Source organism: Hesperophylax consimilis, chromosome 14 (assembly GCF_061612785.1).
Source record: "Hesperophylax consimilis isolate HC1 chromosome 14, BYU_Hcon_1.0, whole genome shotgun sequence".
Taxonomy (NCBI): domain Eukaryota; kingdom Metazoa; phylum Arthropoda; class Insecta; order Trichoptera; family Limnephilidae; genus Hesperophylax; species Hesperophylax consimilis.
In genome coordinates, this window is record NC_142849.1 from 26,880,314 (window position 1) to 26,903,643 (window position 23,330).

General features: G+C 34.6%; 1 protein-coding gene across 4 annotated transcripts in view; it reads left to right on the plus strand.

Annotated features, from left to right (window-relative positions):
- Positions 1-23,330, plus strand: part of Mekk1 (mitogen-activated protein kinase kinase kinase 4) — a 100,695-nt gene that overhangs the window by 37,939 nt on the left and 39,426 nt on the right. For 3 of the 4 annotated variants that reach the window (XM_089639663.1, XM_089639665.1, XM_089639664.1), the window contains exon 2: positions 3,916-4,029. In XM_089639663.1, coding sequence (XP_089495789.1) covers positions 3,916-4,029 — 114 coding nt within the window. Of the gene's footprint in view, positions 1-3,902; positions 4,030-23,330 lie in introns of all 4 variants that reach the window. The other variant, XM_089639666.1, reaches the window with a different exon arrangement.

Below are 23,330 nucleotides of genomic sequence, written 5' to 3' on the forward strand. Positions count from 1 at the left end.
AATGTATATTTCTTAATATTCTCATGTAAAAGCCCCGAAAAAGGGCGTTAATAAATAAATAAGTATTGCAAATTCGCGAGTTTGTAGTTAAGATAAATTTGAAACAAAAACAAGTCTTTTACGGTTCCATAATAACTCAACACAGTGACAATTCAACACACTTTTAAAAAGTGATATAAAGTCATTAGAAGTTATGAAAAAAAGTTTCTAAGCTGTTATTTACATATATATTATTTACTTCTGTGTTTAGTTTTATACTAAACTAGTTGTCACCATTGACATTATGTACAAACATTGTCATTGGTTGTTTGTTACTCGTGAAAAATAACGGGGGTATGTAACTTGACTTGCCAAGATGAACACTGAGAAATTTTGTTTAAACAGAAGCACATTTCAAATATAGAATAAAAATAATCGTCTGATAAAATATAATATTGAAGCCGGAGAGGCAGAAGGGCGTAAGCGACAATTTAGTCAAAGTAGAGTTAGATATACTGTTTTTATCAGACAAAAATTCTAATCAAAACTGATTTACTCATATTTGACTAAATTGACGGTTACGCCGTTTTGCCTTTCCGGCGTCGATATACTTGGTCGCTTGTCTGAATTTGAAAAGATTTTTTAATAATTTTCTCCACGCATGCATCATCATTGGATCATATTATATAGAAATTGTCATACTCGTAAGTAAGTACGCACATGGAAATTATATTGTTCCTATTGTAGTTATAATTTCAGCGCACTTGAGGTAAGTTTTCACTAAAAACAGCGCCGTATAAATCATCAAAATGTTATTATTGCTGGAAAAGTTGGTTTTAAGGCGAATCTTAATGCTAAATCACTATTTTAATTAATCTTTATAACGTTTCGCTTGAGTAGAATGCGAATAAATAAAATAAATTACTTAATAAAAAATATAAATGTAAACTACTAAAAAAAATTTTTTTTCAATAGAAATGTATGAACGCGTAAAGAAAACAACTTAAAAAATACAGTATTATAGCTAAGATTATCTGTGACAGTTTCACTTCATTAACTTTTTTGCTTTCTTATAAAATGATTTACAAAATAAATAAAAACCAGTTTTGTGCTTGAAATCGAACGTTTCTAGACTCCGTTTGCTAAGGGATTTTAATGCCTATTACCTACAATATAAGGTATGCCAAGAATATACACATTTTTGGCTTGTAGCTTCCTCTTAAGGCGGGTCTCGAGCCATTGAACTAAATGTTTGTGAAAACATGCAACGTTGGGGCAGGGACACAATGTTTTTATTTTTTTTTTTTTTTCCGCGGCCGATGGAAAATTATATTGGTATACGCTAGAGCAGACCCGTTAAAAATCACGGGATATTATAATTGTAGATATGGATTGTTTTACATTTGCTGCACACAGGAGGCCCTGAGGGATTGTTTTCTATGCTTATGTCATCTTAGGAAAGACGGGAAGTTCTGGAAAGGTTTTCCAGAGCTTTTAGGGGTGGGGGGGGGTCTCCTTCAAACAGTCTCTCTCGATCCGGCCCGCCACGCAGTAGGTGGGCAATAGCATCCGCCGCCAAGACCTAGACAAACCTCACCCCACGAACCCGGGCACCCCTGCTAAGTCACCAAACGGATTTGTAAAGCTGCAAATATTTGTAAATCATTGCCTTTCAAAATAAGAAATTTAGCTTTCGAATGTTAGGCCCAGTTGTTTCGCGGAAATTCAAATGTAACGTTTGAAAGGTTCCCGTTAAACGCCGATTCTAAGTGCGTTTCAGCTTTCTAACAAATTCTAATAAACTGACCAGCTTAACAACATGATAGTTGTTTTCTTCTGCCGATCACAAATTGTTCAAAAACTGAAACGGACTTAGAATCGGCATTTAACCTCTCAACTAAAAAAACAAAATCTCGCTGAATGTCCATTTCTTGATGACTTTGTCACACGAAAATTTCTGCCAAACAATTGTGCCTTTGGTACCTACTTTACCGCTTGTCTGATGTGATTGATAATACTTATCAGTTCCAATTATGAAAATTGAAAGTTCATTGAACTTGAATAATTTCACGAATTACGCAGGATTACAATTTAAAAATCATGCATCCATGCACCGACAACCGAAATTACTATGTTGAACTATTTATTCTTTCATTCAGTGAGTAAATTTTTTTTACCAATTCAATATTTCAATATATTAATCGAATATAATTGAAGATATTTTCATCCTGTTCATGTCCTTGACATATAAAATGCGAGTTACTTTTTTCATAGTACCTACATATCAAAAATTATTTTTAGTGTTGTCCATATATCCAGACACAAGTGAAATAAATGTCATTTATAGCGACTTCGCTGGCATTCCAGCACTTTAATTATAATTTATAATGCTTGAGCCCCTCTGCTGCTTGCTGCGTAATAGTATCACCTCCCATTCTTTACCGCTAAGTGCTAACAGCTGAGAGTAAATTTAAACTGGTGGAATTAGATCGCACATACATAGTTGCCGGTGGCAACAAATATGTCCAGAAAGTAGGTCTAGTATTTATTAAAAATTGTTTCATTTTGTGTTGATTTTGTGAGTACAAAAATGTCAATGAAATGAAAAACCACCATTCAGAAACGAAACATAGCCTGAAATGGCTTTAACCATGTTTGGTGACCAGATCTGAAAAGCCAGGAACTTCCCAACCTTTCTCTTCCCTTTCTCCGTCCATTCCCAACTCTCAGCTTCACAACATACCTTGATTGGGAATGCCATAGTCCAATTGGCTCCGTACAGTTGGGATTATTGTACAGCATATTTAAATACAAAAATTTACGTATAAAGTTATCTGTTTGTTGGTTCCTCTTTTGGCCACCTGCAGGGATAAGTATATCAAGCTATATATGTGTTCAGGGCTTGGTATAACATTAGTTAAAGACTAATAGGCATAAAAATAATTAAAGGAAATCTATTTTGTAACAGCAATCACTGGCGTGAAATATTTTCAACAATTAATAAAAAATATTAAATGGAAAAAGAATCATTGGTTGTGAAACAATAGTTAAATTATGTCCTCCGGAAAAGAATCATTGATTGTAAAACAATAGTTAAATTATGTCCTCTAGAAAAGAATCATTGGTTGTGAAACAATAGTTAAATTATGTCCTCCGGAAAAGAATCATTGATTGTAAAACAATAGTTAAATTATGTCCTCTAGAAAAGAATCATTGGTTGTGAAACAATAGTTAAATTATGTCCTCTAGAAAAGAATCATTGGTTGTGAAACAATAGTTAAATTATGTCCTCTAGAAAAGAATCATTGGCTGTGAAACAATACTTAAATTATGTCCTCTAGAAAATAATCATTGGCTGTGAAACAATACTTAAATTATGTCCTCTAGAAAATAATCATTGGCTGTGAAACAATACTTAAATTATGTCATCTAGAAAATAATCATTGGTGTGAAACAATAGTTAAATTATGTCCTCTAGCGAACTGTACATACATTTCTCTAATAGACAATGAACAGTGATAATCTCAAGTGATCTCCCAGTTAAATATGGTCCAGTATCTATATTATTTACCTGTACAGAATGTAAATAAATTGTAATATATGTCTATTAGCAGCATCACGTTTGTTGATCAAATGCATTCATTGTACATATAATTTTGTATTAGTGATCGACGAACCAGTGGATGCAATCTGTTAGCCACGAGTTGATAATAGTTTGTCTACTCTATTGTTAGTAATAGCATATATTTAGATTGTATTTATTATATATTCGTACAGCGCTCTTGAACCGGAATCTCCCCATGGTTCTTCATAAGAATCATAATGCAGGGAAAGTATCACTCAGAACAGAACAATATCATCAATTCATCCCATCCTTTTATTCAGTTAAATCAATGCGACAATGATGTTTGAACTGACAATAGTTTTGAATTGCAGAGACGGTGAAGTTGTGGAGCGTCGTTGGAAAGGTCTGGAGTCCATATCTGCCGAGTATGACCACCTCAGCAGCACCCCTCCTAGAACCAGGATCCGGAACAAGGAGAAATACAAGTAAGATACACTTTTAAACTTTTAAGCTCCTAGCTAACTCTATACTAATATAATACTGACTAAATCCTTCATCTATGTTCAGTTAGCGATATTTGCGAGCACGGTTAACAATTGATAAGAATTGTTCCGACGGCTGATAGACAAATTTTAGCACGGCTTCAAAATTGTTAGATAAACTTCGGTGAACTGTCAATACAGACATATTTTGGAATAATGTCATTTGTCGAGCTTATTATTGAACGGGGGTGAGTAAAGAAGCTCTTAGAATTGAAAGAAGTCATATTCATTGTCAATCGGTTATTTTCGCTGAGAATATGTGCAGGCCAATGATGTTACATTGGTTCAGTCTTGGAGAAACGATAGTTTTTCAAATATAATAAGTTGTGATTAAATACATCATTAATTAATTAACTCCCTTTTTTTAGTGTCAAAAAGTACATGCGGATAGCCAATACGTATTAAAGTTGGTACGTCAATTTTAGTTGTATTTTTACAAAGCAGTTTGACGTTAATTTGACCGAATTTCAATCCATAGACAGATGCCAACGTTAAATGATTTCTTATTTATTTCATGTCAATATCGGCTTGGCTATCGACAGCGCAACCATGCTCGGGATATAAAATCGTCACAAGTTAAGTCGTATCAATCCGATATTGTTAAGTTATCAATTTGATCATGAGATGTCACAGTGCCACACTTATTTTATTTCAGCCTTGTCATTTCAATTGCATAATCTCAAGTTTTCAGCGGAGCATAAGACCTCAGTAAACACAGTTTTAAAAACTTTTATGAGATAATACATAAATACATAGATAATTCTTTTTGACTTAAAATTTATATCATACCCTTTAAACATCAGATTCATAAGGAAGTTAGTTACACATTTAAAGATACAATTTTTTTGATCACACCGATATTCAAATTGACTTTTCATATTTTAAACAATAACCATATTTTTTACACTTATTTTGTACATCTTTTACTTAGAAGTGATCTAAAATGTTAAACGTAATAATTTTGCAACTTTATATAAATCAGTCGGGATTAGGAACAAGGGCAAACACAAATAGGTTACCCAGAGTAGTTTCTGTGCTCCCTGTAGATAATTTATCTTATTTTGGATTGGTCACAGTGATACAAACTTTACACTTATTTCCTATATTTTGTGTGGATTAGAAATAAGGAAAATAGCTTTAAACATCCCTGCAACTTTCGGTGCTCTGTAAAATGGTGTCACAATCTTCTGGTACATTATTTTTCTTCTTTTTAGTGCAAGTGCTATAGTCACTTTTAATCTACTTGTAAGGCTCCGTAATAAGCAAAGTAAAAAGAAGAAGAAGATGATTTTAAAAGAAGATACATATGTAAATACGGTTCCATGATAAATTAACACATCGACAATTCAACACACCTTTAAAAAGTCATTAGAAACGATGAAAAAAAAATTTAAACCTAACCTAACCTACTTAACCCAGTTTTTGTTTCATCACTTTATATAACTTTTTAAAGATGTGATGAATTATCATTTTGATGATTTATCCGGTCACCGTAAATACAAATGTTAGAGGGTTGTAACCATAGACATATGAATATTAGTAGACCTGCCCTAAGTGATTAAAAGCGTATTATCCCCACTCCCCATACCGGTTCCATTGGAGCCGGCTGGGCTCGTGTATGGCCTCAAGTGAAATTTGAAAACGTGACGTCATCATTCTTGTGCGAACCATGGTCGAGGCATCATCGGTTCATTTTACGAAATAACACGGCAAAATGTTGACTTGTGATATGAAAACTTGTAAAAATAGATGTGAAAAAGAGAATAAACCCAATTGTCGTATTACATTCCATAAGTAAGCATTATTTTACTTTATTTTAAGCTTATTCACACCGTATTATATGGATCAGTTTTAGAAACATATACTATCACATCACAATGTAGCGATTCTCAAGTGTGCTCATCGTTGTTTACTGGGGTAAGTAAATTATGAAACATTTGTAAAAGTGTCTTAACTAAATACTCTGAAACTAACTACGACTCTGAAAATAGAAGCTGCCTTACTTTGCCGAATTTGGACTTCGCAAATTAGTTCATAACGTGGCGAGTAATTTGCGCTCCCATGTAAAAATGTCTATTCATTCAAAAGCAGATTTTACTTTTAAGAAGTAAATGGTGATATTATAATGCGAGATGCCTATTTACTGTCAGAATGATTTATTGACGAATCACAGTCAGCCTTACCCCCTTCGTTCTTCAACAGTTGATTTTACCCCTCGCCATTATCTTCTCGTCTATTAATTCCTATGTCTGTGGCCAGGAGTGTTTATAGAGTCGTATGTATGGTAGAAGGAGTCGGCGATGCCCGAGGAATACTTAACGCAATCAGAGATATGGAGTAGAATTAAAGTCGACGTAATGTAGATTTTTAACAGTAACATTGTGGTATACAGTAGTGAATGGTGGAAGATGTCGGAGACGCACGGGAAAGACATTAGCGATAGCGAGGCATTGCGGGGTTCGCTAGTATTAAATAACAGAACAAAGACAGAACAGTGTTATTAACCTGTAAACCGGGGAGTTCAGTTTTGAATTACGCATCATATAACGGGCGCGAACTCCTTCACTAGGACGTATCAATACGTCACGCCCGGTGGACGTAATTTCATATTTTTTTTATTTTTTATTTATGCATCAAAAAAAGTGAAAACATCGAATTAAAAAATATAATATTTAAAAACAATTAGATTACAAAAAATATAAAAAAGGTTATAATTACAGAACAGTAAATAAAAGCACACATATAAAAGAGAAACATTGAATTTAAATAATTAAAATATTTAAAAATTAAAAACTCAATTTCCGTGTGATATGCTCGGAAATATACGTACCGCTCGTTCCAAGGCGCAACATATATTTCAAGGACGTATTCATACGTCCTACCCGTACCCGATACTGTTTAAGTTTGACGTATTTATACGTCCTGCCCGGTTAACAGGTTAATAATTTTCGGAGCATAATTTGTAATTATTTTCTATCGAGGGAATTTCATATAATTACAATTTCGTATAGTTAGTATCTTAAAAAATAACATATGTTTTTTTTAAGAAGTTAAAATGTACAAGAGAAATATGTTACAAATCAGTAGAAATTCCGAATGCGGGGCTTAGCACTGTCAGCCCGTGAAGGCAAAGTTAGTCAGGCAGGTTTACTTCACCCAGGATTCGGAAAAAGGAGAAATACACATAAGACACCCCTGTACAGTGCCACGAAATGCTTCGGAATGGCGGTACCACGCACCACTCCAGGCCGCCACGCAGAAAACTAAAGTCCGAAAGTAAGGTAATAGTTTACAGCGCAGTCCATTGTGAGACTTTTATTTGCGGCGGTCTGGAGTGACGCAGTACCGCTGCTTCGAACCGTCCATGATGTGTACTTCAGAAGAAGTCAGACTTACCCAGTGCCAAAGTCACAGTTCTGACACATTTAAACACCTAGGAGAAAACTACAATCAAATGGCAACCTTTTTTAGCATCTTTTGCTACTGATTTGGCCTTTTTTATGACAAAATCAGTTACAGCATTCATTTATCGTTTCATTTATTTATTACTAATCGTCAACACCAATAATTATTGGCTTAGTTTTTTATGAGATGTGCATGCATGATGTTGAATACTGATTGCTACTTATAAAAGCATACACTAGTACTAGCTTAGTATAGTCCAGAAGAAACAGAATTGATTGTATGTATGCCCAGTGAATATTCTTTTTTTTTCTTTCGTGTTTGGTTTCTGTAAAAATCCTTAACATTTTTTTTTCATTCTTGCGATGCTGTTAAGATAAGTATGTACCTACCTAGTAAAAAAATTAACAAAACATTTTAAATTCTGTCAGCTGTAGCATAATAATATGGACTTACTTAACTTAAGGCGATGCACCACATAGTAATTTAAAATCATGTGTTTTTGGTTTGAAAATTTGGTGGCCTAGAAATGTTTCAGATGCTTTAATTAAATACTGCGAGTAGAATACATCCTGATCTTTGAAATAATCAAGTATTTTTTAGATAAGTCTTTTTATAAGCCCAGAAAAAAATAATGTATAGGCCTATGAAAACTGCTTTAAAGTTCAAAATCTCCTACTTACAAACCCATTTTCGGTTATGGTTTTATTTTATAATGTGACAAATTAAGTTATTTATAAAATGATCGAAAAACATTTAAATATTAGTGCTTGAACATCCACAAAATAAAATAAAAGGCACTTTTTGGCCATGTTTTTTTCTTGCATAAATCAAAACAAGGTGTGAAGCGGGAATTTAAACCTTTTCGCCATCTACGTAAGGTGTGTTATTGATAGCGGCTCGACTCAAAATATTACACAACGTAGTGCATCGCCTTAACGAATAAATTTAGCCTAGAAATCGTACGTTATGCAAATCTTTTAATAGTTTTAATATAGTGGATAACTCCATTGGTACATTCCTCTTGGAATGCTATGGCTTAAACGTGCCTGAAAACTTTAGCCGTATTCGTCACCATAACTTGTTCAAGATTCCACCCGTCGGAACAGATGTTCTAGCACAGGCTAGCCATGACATGAGGAGTGGTGCCATTGAATGAAATTACTAAAATATATAGATATATTTTTTAATTAGTCTTTAAATAATCTTAAATTTTTTTTGTATCTTATCTCACCAAAAATTAAGAATGTTAAAATAAGAAAGTCTTTAATGGATGACTAATCTGCAGTACAATAATTTATTTATTTATACATCGGAGACGGTTTACATATAGTTCCCGTGAGCACTTAGGCCATAAGCCCATTGTGCTATCTCTCATTTTATCTCATTCCTTTAACAGTCACCCGGTCCCTTTTATAAAGTTCACCAGGGTTGTTATTGGATATGTGGCTATTCTTCTGGTTCCACAATGTGTATTCCCAGGTCTCATTTCTCCTATACAATCCCCCTTGGTTCCCTGAAGTCCCCAAGAGGAAAGAGAACCTCGTCTCACCTCTGCACTCCCCTTTAGTTCCCAGAAGGCCCCACAAGGGAAGATTTCACTGAGGTGGCCTCATCTATACAATAATTTAAAAAAATTTAAACAAAAAAACATTGGGTCGATCGCCAAATCCCCAACCCAAAAAAATCAAACTTTTTACTCCCTTGTGAATGGAGGTGTATTACAATCACTTTTCTTTCCACTAAGTCTTAAAATAAGTAGCAATTGTTTTTAGCTCATCATTGTGCTTATTTTCTTAACGTATTTTGAAGAATAAATGTCGTATTATTTGTACAATTTCTTATCGCAGAATTAGTATTAAAAAAAACTTGCCAAATATTTCTGTTTGCGAAAGGAAAATTATCAGCATGAGTCAAAGTAACCTCTGATGAAATGAGTACATCCTGTGTTTGGTCCTCGCAGTGTTTTTTTCAAATCAGTTTGTTGCACAGAATTTGAACAATTCATCAAATTTCGAATTTTATTTTCAAGTTCTGTGAGGGTTCTATTCAAGTTCTGTTATTATTTCATTATTGGCCAGTTGTTTCACAATTCGAATCATCATCTGCTAAAATCTGCTCCTCTCCCTTGACTCCCCATACTTCCAAACATATTTCCGCCAAATATCAGGCGAGAGATTGCAACCCTGAGTGCATACAATAAAGCGCTGCAAAGTATCAAGATGTTGTCTCTCATCCTGCATGAAAACTCTTCTGGATGGAAGGAGCAAGGCTCCGTCGAATAGCTCTCACTCCAGGAGGTGGAAACTTGAGTGGCAATCGGCTGACGTGAGAAATGTCCATCTTGTACACGACCCCACTGAGAGACAGCCTGGGTTTTTTACTGTCACATAAACTCTGGTCCTCCATCAATAGAATTAAATTCTCCCACAGTCGTTGTTCTCATATGATGCATAGGTAGACCCTTAAAGAGTCGGCGATTTGTGAAAGCGGAGCAGTACAGACCACTGCACACGTGGTCAAGGAATGCCTGCACTATTCATTCCCCTGCAGGAATGATTAGTTCCACAGGGCAACTCCTGACGTCCTAGGCTGGCTCGCAAACCTAGATGTTTCCCTCTCTACCCCCCCACATTACGAAAGAAAGAAAAATTTCTTTTGCTTACTGAATCATTGTTTAAGAAAGGAATCAATCTCATTAGCATCATCCGTCACGATTCACCGGAATGTAAATGACAAAATGACCTGCGAATGATTCACAATCTCAATAAATAATTCCGACTATTCCATCATCCCACTTTTTTCCGCTATCTCATTAACAGGTATATAATCTGGCGTCCGTTGTTTGCTCAAGTCCTTATCTCGCGCTGGGGAATTATTGAAGTCGCATTAGCGCTGTCTAGATAAAAAATTGTGGCATTAACGCACTGGAGAGATAAACCTACAGAAGTGTGGTGTGGGCGTATCTAAGCATGCCCCGAGTGAGGTCAAATTGCCTTTAATTCAGGTAAAATTGATCGGAGACGAAAGGTATTATTTTCTTGTACATGAATAACGCGCAAGAGTCACAGCTGTCTGTATGTTGTGAAGCTGAAAAACTGGGGAAGAGGAGTACCTAGCTATTCAGATCTGGTCACCACCCATAGACAAAGTTGTTTCAAGCTACATTTCGTTGAGTGGTTGTCTTCCATCAGGGAATTACTAAGTATCTACCACTCTGGAACGTGCTGATAACATACTGTCTATACAAGGTTTCCCGGAAACTCCTAGTACAGCCTGAAACTGGTGAATCTGCATCACATAGAGAGCATAGAATCTTTTTATTTGATCTGAGCATTATGATTTTTTAATCTTTTTAAAAATTCCATTGTTTTCATCAACTAAAAAGGTTAAAAAAATTTTGAGCTTTTCAACGCTTATCGAAAACGAAAGCCCTAATCAAAAAAAGTTGCACGTCAAAATCTCCTCCAAATTTGATTTAGATTATTTATTGTCATCAAGTTTAATTTTTAAACTCCATTTTAATTTTTGTTTTATTTTGCCCATTTAAACAAAATTGATGTATAAATTCATCTTCCATCTCTCCATAATTCGGAATGAAGGCCTAGAACACCCTTGAAGGGTGAAAGCCAAAAACAATTATATTAAAAAAAAATTGTTAAACAAAATAAATATAAAAATAATAAAAATTATAAATAATAAACTTTTTTTTTGTAAAATGAATAGTAATATTATTGAATACGTAAAAGAAAAAAAAGTGATGTAGATTCACCAATTTTCCGCTTGTACTACGAGTTTTCGTACACTGTGTATAATATTATTTTATACTATATCAACTAACTATGAAATGACAATTTTTTTTATTTTTACTTATTATAGAATAAAATTAAGCTTGGGGCCTAAGATTCTAAGGGTCTTATGCAAATCGGCGACACCAGTTCTCTTTCAAATCGGTATAGGACACATTTCTAGGTGTCATCCGTTCAGTGCGCTAACGCCACATTATGATTCCCCATCAATTTGCGGCCACTTTGGGTTCATTGCCTCATCTGATTATTTCGCAATGATGAAATTCCTCGCCGCTTAGGCTAATCAGGGCGAATGCTGATTTGCTTCCCACGTTGATTCAGATCGATGGGTATTTGATGGCTGCATGTAATTTACGAAGGGAAATTTCATCAGAATAATTATTAATTAATAACCGACTCATAATTTGTTATTTTTAGCAGGGGTTTTTCTGTGACAGATCGGTATTTGATTCAGTCGTTTAATATACCCAGTCAGTGACAAGCAGTCCTTAAAAGCTAAAAAGCTGTGCCTACGCAAGAAAAATGAACCAAATAAATAAATTTACCGTTATTAGAAAAATATGTCAAATTTCTGATTGAAATGTATTTTTCTATGAAATTTGTAAGGAACTTGTGCACCCAAAAAATCACGCGAAGATGATTATAAAATGGCCATTTCCAAATATTCAACGAAACTACTCTCGGCCAACTTTTGTTCATAGAGCGATACTTACTATTAGAGCCACTGCTTACTTAAGCCTGTGACAGACTACTCTGTAAGCGGGCTATATTTGCGTGGCTTTGCTTATTTCAGCATATCGCTCGCCATACATTCCGATTGGTAGTGTATGGCGAGCGATGTGTTGCCTACTTATCTTATGCAGCATTGACTCAAATATTTATTGAAGAATATGGAAAAAAGAATATGAACACTTACGAATATGACCGGTCGGTGGCTGAGTTGACGTTGCGTTTGGGTCCCACCCAGGCATAGTGTGTTCAATTCCTCGGCTGGCTAAGTCCTCCATCACAACACGAGCAAAATTTTCCGCTTACTGTGATGGTAGTAGGAGATTTTCAATATTGTAAGGTTTTTTCGTAACCTGATGTTTGTCTTTCATTTAACAAATAAAAATACTTACTTTTTGATAGGTTTTATCGTGGAATTAGTTTTGTGAGCTGCAAATTGTTACATTGAAAGAGAAAAAATATTATGCAATATCCTAATGGCAGACCAAAAGATTTTCTGCTTTATACATCAATACAGTGTAAAACTAATTTTTAATCCAAATGTAAATGTTTGTTTGTTCAATATTTTAAATATCCTTACCGATTGCTTTGAAATTTTGACACAATGTTGCAATCGAATACAAGTGTGTTTTTATACACCTGTATCATATAGAGGTCACCTGTGACTAGTAAAAACATGCTTTTTTTTTAAACAGCGCCGTCTGTTGGACGTATGAGCAACACGCACTGTTGTTTCTCTATCTGCACAGACAGACTGAGCCACAGCATCGTGTAGTGAGGTACAGCTAATATTAAAGAAAATAAAACTTACTTACGTATGGTTGTGAGATATGGTGTCTAACCCAAAATAAAGGAATCAAATAATTAGATAAAAATATAATAGTTTATTAAAAAAAAATTATGAAATGAGTTCCAAATGCCTATGGTCCCACAGACTTCGTGGATACAATTCCTCTCCTAGCAAAGTCACCCATCATTGCACAAGCAATATCTTCCACTTATAATGACGGTAGCAGGAGATAATTGAATACAGTACTCTCTTACTGATCCACCAACCCAAAAACCGGGCATGTTTCCAATTAGTAAAGGCGACGAATGCTAGTACATGGGCGTAATAAATGCCAGTAATTAAAACAAGTATTTCGTTTAAACAAACAAACACCACTATCGATCTTTCCTAAAATTTTCATTTTTGCGAGAAGACAAAGACTCCGTTTTATAAACTAACAAAAATACATGCAACAGTTGCTAGAATATACAGACTAATGGAAATGTCCTAAAACATCACCATCGAATGAACGAACCCTGGTGACTGTTAAAATGGTCATTTAGTAGCTCTAACAAGCTAGATGGCGGTAGTAACTGAGTGTGTAAGGGTAAGATGGCTCTCGAATCTACGCACGACAACTACTATAACTAGTAAAGGTTATAGTAGTTGTCGTGTAATCCGTAAAATACTGGATAAAGATAAATAATGACCTCGACAAATATAATTTCGTCTCAAATAAATTTGAATTATAAACTGAGTGTGTCCCGCAGTGTGCGCCCAAAAACAAAGAAAGTGTTGACAGACGTGGGTTGTACGGAAAGAAGTGAGAAGTGCGGGGTAGAGCGACAGGTCCTGCGAGCTCCGGAAGGAAGATAGTCAACACCGAGGCGGGAGAGAGAGGAGACCGAGACAGTAGTGGTGGTGAAGTAGGCGTTTCCCGCCCAGCAGTGTGATGCTGGGCGGTGGATGAAAAAGTTACAGTCAAGTTCGAGAAAGTGATTTGCAAGATATGTTATCCTCCGCCCGGCGACGTGATGCTGGGCGTGAGACGAAGAAAGTGCCGTGACCTGACGCGGCCGGGAGTTGCAGAACTGCAGATGTTGCCACCTCGGACTCCGGCCTTACTAAGGCCAACGCACAGAACCAACTCAATGACAACAGTGTCGTTACAGTGAACAATGACGATGTGAATAGTGGAGAAGCAACCCCGAACCATATGACTATGTAGTTAAGTTATAGATGTAAGTAGATCTAAGTATAATTCAGATTTAGTATTAAAACTTGACAAACCCAATTAAAATTGAGACTCATAATCAATAGATGTTCTTAATTAAATTCACCTCCTTAGTCCCCACCCAAGCGACCCGAATTGGTGAGAAGGCAGAGTATACGACTGAAGAGGTAAATATAAAACAGCAATATATTTAAGGCGATGCACTACGTCGTGTAATATTTTAAATTCAGCCGCTATCAATAACAACCCTTACGTAGATGGCGATAAGGTTTAAATTCCCGCTTAACACCATCCGCCTGTTTTGATTTATGCAAGAAAAAAACATGGCCAAAAAGTGCCTTTTATTTTATTTTGTGGATGTTCAGGCATAAATATTTAATTTTTTTTCGATCATTTTATAAATAACTTAATTTGCCACATTATACAATAAAATCATAACCGAAAATGGGATAGAAAGTAGGAGATTTTGAACTTTAAAGCAGTTTTCATAGGCCTTATACATTATTTTTTTCTGGGCTTATAAAAAGACTTATCTAAAAAATACTCGATTATTTCAAAGGCCAAGATGTATTCTACTCGCAGTATTTAATTAAAGCATCTGAAACATTTCTAGGCGACCAAATTGTCAAACCAAAAACACATGATTTTTCATTACTATGTATGGCATCGCCATATGATTCTGAGCTAGTTGCCAGAGGAGATGAAAACGGGTTATGTTACATTTTCATTAACGGGAGGAATGATGTGTTGCATAGGCAGATACGTCCGCAACTTGAATTTAAGGTTGCATTCAGAATATTATAAAATATTCTAGGTAGGTACCTACTTTATCGCTTGTCTGAATTCTTCATACAATAAGTTCCAATTTTGAATTTTTTAGTTTATTGACCAACATTTCACTCATGACTAATTAACACAGCACAGACAACCGAAATAAGTATGTTTGATAGGATTTATTTATGTGATAAATAATTGTAATAATAATTTCCCGTGCTGTTGATTCAGAGGTTATTAAAGTACCAAACTGATTCATCATTATCTTTTTCTGTTGCACATGACTTTGTGTCATTTTTCACCACAGAATTAAGTTCAAGTAATTGTGATAAGGATCTGATTGCTTTACTTATGTAGGTAATGTTTTTGTTTTAAATTGCTTTTACAAGGTCACCAAAATAAAAACACAATTGGCAAATTTCTAAGTTATTAGTGGACTAGCTGATGTGTACCCAGCGGTGCTCGGGGCCTTATAAAGTTTTGGGGTAAAGTTTTGAGGTTGTGAGTTCTAGAGTAGGTACCTGACAACTGGGTGTATTTTTAAGGTGGAAATAATATTATTGTATTGTAATAAGTATTTATTTCACTTGATCGTGCCATGTCTACCTCGGGTGTCCTCGACCTCTTCAACCATTCACTTCCATGTCATACATTCTCCTTACACCTCTATCTTCGTTCATTACTTGCGTCTCATTTTACTGCAAATAATTATTTGATTCATGTCTTTCTCAGGCATCCCCGACTATTTCTACCATTCCCTTCATGTAGTATCATGAAATCCACAATGTTACTGTTAAAAAACTACAATTATGTAGACTTTAATTCGACTCTGTATTTCATTCCAGTGCAGAAATAATGCGTTAAGTCTTTCTCGAGCGTCCCCCACTACCATTGTAAACACTCTCTAAACACTCCTGGCACTAACAAAAACAAACTTTGAAATTTTCTGCAAAATCGGATGAATGGTGTCCAAACACGTACTGGACAAACATAGAAAAATCTCCTTTCTCTCTCCCTTCAGCCTCACATCACAGCCCATATACCCTCAGAAAAAAGGATTCTATAGTGTTCCACTATCTTCAGGCAGTTGGGATTCTTGTAGTTATCACATAAATAAATACAAAATTTCCCCTGATTGTTATCTGTTGAAATTCAGATTGCTGTAAATTTTTGATATATTTTTTTGACTAACTCACGTAGTGTACTAACTCACAAACAAATTGTCACGCTCACTCCATACACATCACTACTGGAATCAGGAAACCCACATCGCCACCAATCATTGTTGATTTCTCAAAATGTCAAACTAGAATGCTTTCATAACCTCACTCACAATCGGCAGTTATTGCAGTTGTCGTTTTTATATTCTGTCATTTTTTGTTGACTGTTGTCTTCCTAGCATTGATCTAAAGCACACGCATTGTACGAAATATTTGACATCATGTTTAAAGTCTCGACGACGTGAATCGGAACAACCTCGCCCGGCTGGTAGCGGGAAACTGATGTTGCCGATGAGTTTACAAAATGTCTGCAATGTGTGTACGAATCGATGCGCAGATGAATGACTGTATTACTGGTAGTCGCCAAGATACTCAAGAATATCAATCGTCAAGTATTGGATACCTGCGTATCCCTGTAGAAGAAGTGCCTCATTCTTGATAATTCATCAGGGTTTGATCAAAAACTGAAATGGGTCGATATAATATGGCAACTGTTCAGATATCAAAAGTTACCCTAACTTCAACATACTTCATTGGCTTTGTTGGCTTGTCAATTTTAATTATAATATTGTCTAACACAAATTATTATTGATTAAATTATCCCCCGTTTGTGATAGCGTCTTATCAGTGAAGAGCATTAATCATGGGTTGAGTTAGCATGTAATGGCTTGTTTGTAGAGCATTATCTCATGTCACGTAGATAAATTATACAACCAATAATAATAAAATTATGTATTATGCTCTGATATCCATATTCGCTAATTGACCCAACCCAGCCTTTTTAGGATAAGGGAATTTGTTTAACCCTCCCGCACCAGTCTGGGGTATAATATTCACCCCCCAAATGAGGATTTGTCTAAGTTTTTTTTTTAATATCATTTACACTTAAGGTGTTCCTAGAAAAAAATAGTCAGTAAACGATTTGCAATTAAAAAAAATTATTCTGTTACTATTTTCTAAGATATCAAATAAGATCCCAATTACTTTAAAAAATGCGTTTTATTGTAAAGGGCTACAATAATATGTATTTGAGTTACGCTTAATTTTTTACTCTCTTTTATAGTGACTAGCTGTACCCCGCCACGCGTTCGCGCCACATCTATATAATGTGTAACACATGCGTATTCGAATGCAACGTTGAGTTATAATTTCAAAGCAATCAGTGAAGAACTTTTGGAGATTGAAGATTTTGAACAAACGAACATGTACATTTTTTGTATAGATAGAAGATAGATAGATTGACTGCTGGACAAAGATGGGCATTGTCCGGTTGAAACGGAAGATGTAATAAAAATAGTAACTAATATCTGAGTGTTACTGGAAAGGGAAAAAGGAATATTAAGAGATCTCAACAATCTCGCCGCAATATATGGGGGACCCTAGGGACCCCTTTCGGGTGATTCATGATTTTTACCTTCATGTACATAAAGGTTAATAAGAGATGTGAGAAACATGTGACAGGTTCAATAACCCCAATACCCATTCTAAGTGCATAACCTAGGAAATAAAAGTAGAAATTATCTCACCCAGGCATCGCGATTTCAATGCATTATTGCACAGTGGTAGATACTCTCAGCATCGCCCTGGTGAAAAACCACCATTCAGAATCGAAACATTGTTGCAATGACTTTAGCTGTGTTTGGTAACCAGATCTGAATAGCCATGTACTTCCTCTCCCCTGTCTCCTTCCCTTTAACTTCATAACATACACCAATAATCTGATGATATCTTATACTGGTGTCCGGAAACTCATAGTTACAATAAGTGGAAAACTGGTAAATCTACATTACATTTGGAGTTTATTTTTTTCTATAACTTTTTTTGATATGAGCCTTCATTTTCAAGTAAATTGAGTCTGAAATTCGATTTTTTAGGTTATTTTTGAAAAAAAAATCGTTCGCTTGAGGCATTAGTATGAGCTGTTTAGTGTCTTTTAAAATGAGTTGAAGCGTAGACCTGACTCAAAAGTTTAACGCTTTAGTTGCGGAAAAAAACTATATATGTATCAAAATGCTTGGAGGGGTGTGTCTGTATCATTGGGGTCAGCGTACACAGCATTTGCATACACGCAAGGAGTTGCGTGTAATGTACGTACGTATGAATTCCTGAAGAGTAAGTCTGGTACGTACGTTACATGTTACATTACAACTCATTTAACGCCGTGTTTGCTAACATAAACGAAACAGTCTCTCCCCCAGATTGAAAAAAATGTTTTTTGGGTTCTCTATGTGATGTACATTCCTCAGTTTCCCGATTATACTACAAGTTTCTGGACACCGTTTATGCATACTTTTTTTTATAGAGAGGCTAACATCCCCTACGATCAACCTTACTTGAAAAACTCCTGTTACCATTATTATTTATTTTATTTTAAACACCCAGAGGAATTTTACGTACAATGCAGTATATCTTTTAAAAAATAAATTACAATGAAAATATAATATAATATTTATTACAAAATATAAGTAACATGTTAATATATAAAAATTCGGCCTGCGTATGTTTGCGCTCACAAAACTCGAAAAGTACAGGAGCGATATCACTGAAAATTTTATTGTTTGTTCTTATTAGTGTCAGAAGTGTTTAGAGAGTGGTTTAAATGGTAGAAGAAATCGGGGACGCCCGAGGAATACTTAACGCAATATCCCTGCACCGGAATGCATAAGATCGAGATAGAGATAGAAATAGATAAGATAGAGTCGAATTAAAGTCAATGTATTTTTTTTAACAGCAACATTGTGGTATACAGTAGCATTGCGGGGTCCACTAGTAGAATATAAATAACAATTAACAAAATAAAGGTAACATAAAATGTAATAGTTATGGAAAATATAGGCAGGTAAGTTTTTTTTATTTATTGGCTCGCCAAAAGAATACATCACACAATTTTTACAGTAATTTACATTTATACATGGTTATAATGATGTTTCTAACAAGGTAAGCACAACATTCATCTCAATATTCTATGTGTAATAGTAATTGGTTAGTTACAGTAATAATAAATTTAATTACAAGAACGTATTTAAAAACAAGGAGGATCGCAATCAATTATTAGAAAGAAAGATGCTTACATACTTACAAATATATTATACAAATATACAGGGTGTCCGGGGTGAAAGTGCAGTAACTTCGGGAGGTGATTCTACATGATGGTAGAAGTAAAAATAAAAATTTTTAGATGTTCTTTTCAGCTACAAACGAAAAATTGCGCCGGCGTGTGCATACTGCATTATTATTGCTTTTGGATCATTTGAAATCGACCGGCCGATCTTAGAACTAACACCCTCTACCCCCCCTTCCCGCGCTTTACAGCTGGTAACAGATTATCTGTGATTTGTTCACTTTAAAGAAATATTATAAACCAATACCTCACATGTACTCACTATAAATGTGGGTTACATAACTGGATAATGGGTTAGAGGGCCTGTAGGCCGACCATTGCGTAACAAATTCATTAATTCTTCTGAAAGCTGATTACTTCAATGATCGTTTCATGCCGTGAAAAAGGTAAGGATTTTTAATCCACATTTACGACAACATACTTACAACATACCTCTCAACGACAAAAACTTCACTGGAAAATAATAAACAACATCACCAGTCTCGCGCTCGACAAGCACACAGCGAATGGGTAAGTGTGTACCTCCACTAAGGATTTTTAGTAGGTATGTCTTTGTCTTTTTGTATGGAAAAAAAAAGTTGGAATTTCGGAAAAAGTTATTATCTTTTTTGCTCCTACCATCATGTAGAATCACCTCCGAAGTTACTGCACCTTGACCCCGGACACTCTGTATATACGCATACATGCACACATATACATTACATAAGTTAAAATATGAATAAGTAAAAGTAGATAATTTGCCAACATCCTCCAAATCAATGATAATGTTGATAAAAATGTACAAAATTGTTAACATAATTTATAAACTAGTTAGAAATAGTTCGCATGTGCAATGTTTGCTTTGCCAAGTTCAAATTATTGTCAAATAAATCCATATTATTTAAATATTTGTTACCAAGCCTATGTTAACTATTTATTTTATGTCTATGTATTGGGGAATGGAAACAATAAAAAAAAATAGTTGGAATGAGATGTATATATATATATATAGAATGTTATTGTTTGTCTTGTTGTTGGTACAGGTACATGCTGATTTATTGAATGCAGAAGTTCACAACAATCGAGTTTAGAGTTTAACAATTTTAATAAAAATGTTCAGTTGTTAATAATTTAAGTTGGAATATTTAAAATATTCATTAACGGCAGGTAATTTATGCGCTTTAAAGGGATGTTAAGTTTAAAATTTACGAAAAATAGAAATGTTCTAATTAAAAAGCTTAAGATGTTGCTTGTGCAATGATGGAGGACTTAGCTAGAAGAGTGATTGAAATTTGTGATCTACTTATAGTTTGTGCGTGCGGTGTTGGGAAAACAGATTATTAATGCATTATAATATATACGTAGTAGTTAGTTATCGGTTAGCAGATACATAATGTCATCCCGTCATAATGTGCCAAATATTCAATATCTCTATAAGAGTATAGCAGTTAGTTATAGGTTAGCAGATACATAATGTCCCATCATAATGTGCCAAATATTAATATCTCTATATGTGTATAGCAGTTAGTTATAGGTTAGCAGATACATAATGTCCCGTCATAATGTGCCAAATATTCAATATCTCTATATGTGTACAGCAATTAGTTATAGGTTAGTAGATACATCCCGTCATAATGTGCCAATTATTCAATATCTCTATATGTGTATAGCAGTTAGTTATAGGTTAGCAGATACATAATGTCCCGTCATAATGTGCCAATTATTCAATATCTCTATATGTGTACAGCAATTAGTTATAGGTTAGCAGATACATCCCGTCATAATGTGCCAATTATTCAATATCTCTATATGTGTATAGCAGTTAGTTATGGGTTAGCAGATACCTACATAATGTCATCCCATAATGTGCCAGTTATTCAATATCTCTATAAGTATTTATATCTCGGATATCATGATTATTAATCTGGTGTGATAGCATTTTAAGTACATCAATGGAAATTTACATACAGCAATATCAGACAGTGGCCTAATAGAAGTACATAATTATGCTGAAAATTGAATATATTTATTTATACTAGTAATTCTGTGAATGGTGGACCTTGTCTCCAAAAAAGTGTGTTTCTAATTTACTCTTATTTAATAAATCAATACCAACATTTCGAAATCGTATGATTTGTAAGTAGGTAAATAAATACTTACTTACTTAATTATTATAAACTTTATATTTTTAAAACAAGGAATAATTATACAATTTGTCCTAAGAGGACATCTCATGCACCCCCAGGGATCGAAATCGACCCTTGGGGCTTGATAAAGATCACTTTGGGAATGACTGATCTATACGAATATATTTTTTTTAAACCATAATATTTTTCACTACAGTTCATTACTGTAAAAATATAGCATTAAAAAGTTTTATACATGTTTGTATTCACTGTATTACTAGCTGCATTGAATTACTTTTTTAGTGTTAAAAAATTATATGTATTATCTTTACCTACGTGGTTTATTACCTTATGGGCTAAATAATGATGAATACGGGCGAAATGAAGATGAATTAAGTCTTAAATAAATAAGTGGCAACAAAGTTATAAAGTTTTAATTCATAATATTATGACGGAATTCTACCATAAAAAAACAGTTTCAAAAATAGAAAGCTTTTGTTTTGTTATCTATCTAAATCAGAGGTTCCCAAACTTTTTTGCCCCATAGACTACTTGCCAAATTTTTTTTTTCCGTAGACCCCCTGCCTGCCGAATATTGAATTTTCTTAAAACTATTAATGTCCCATGTGATAATCATTTATTTTTTTAGTAAAAATATTTCCTTCCCTTGCCTGCCCAACAACCGGGTGGCGGTATAGTTGCTCTGTCTTTACATTGTGCAGACAGGGGCACCCTTGTGAGGTATTACACCAAATGAAAATGAAGCAGGATAAGCAACGGGAATTTCTTTCTGTAGCTAGCCCTACAGAACTGCCTCTTAAGTTCTTTGTCAGTGCTTATTCCGGTCAGTTCTTCTTGTCACATGATATCCGATTCTTCAACGTTGCATTTCCATAGTCAAAATGTCCTCAAACTTAGTTTTGAAGTCTGTGTGAAGTGCATTTAAATGTTAAACGTCATTATTACCCTGGACGTTTTTCAAAAAACAAGTTGGGGAACTAGGAAAATTCGCGGCTTCCAATGTGCAATGTTTTGCTTGAATATATTAATTCTGACGAGAAAAGGAACGTAGACTCTATTTATATACCTCCATTAACAACTTTACGAAATATAAAAACACAAATATCAAATAAGTAATTTCTCAGTCTATTGTGTCATTTACGGAACTCCTAAATGTTGACTTGAGGTAAATGGGAGTCCGCTTGTATGTACCCCCATTTGAATCTCGTGGACCCCCAAATTTTTTTCTCGCTGACATAGACTCCCAACATGCCGATATCGACCCCTGGGGGTCCATATAGACCACTTTGGGAACCTCTGATCTACAGTGATGAGCGGAAAACTTTTATAAAAATCATTGTGAAAGGTTTTTTTTTAGGATTTTAAAAAAATTTAGAAAACACGCGTTACAACCAAGATTGAACATTAACGTTGCTGTTTCAGAGTGCCAAAATTTTACCTGTTAAGGCTATAAAAAATCATAATTCAATATATATTTACCCCGCAGCATAAAGAAAAATTAGAACATAAATACAGTACTAGATTCACGCGCAATGACGGGTTAATAGTTCCGAAATTTAATAATAAATACGGACAGAGAACGTTTGAATACAACATACCGAAGATATTTAATTTATTACCTGACACTATAAAGCAATGTAAATCTATGAATAAGGTTAAATATGGTGAAAAATTGGCTATCGGAAAAAAAATATTTACTTTAATATGTATGAAAAATTGTATGAAAAAATTGTTGATTCTGTAGATATAAGATGTAAATTATACCTTATAAAATGTATATGAAACTAAACTTTAAGCACCTGTTGACAAGCCAATTCAATTGGCTTAGCAGGACTTGTTTGTTGATATGTATTAACTATTTATTCAATAAAAAAAAAAAAAATAAAAAAAATAACCGGTTTTTGGTCAAATTGATGAATATGTCTGGTTCTCACCAATGCCTTGTGGGTTCAACTCCTCTCCTGGCTAAGTCCTCCATCATTGCATAAGCTACATTTTCTACTTATGATGACGGTAGTAGGATGAATTCAAATATTGTCAGGCTATGTGTAACCCCGGAA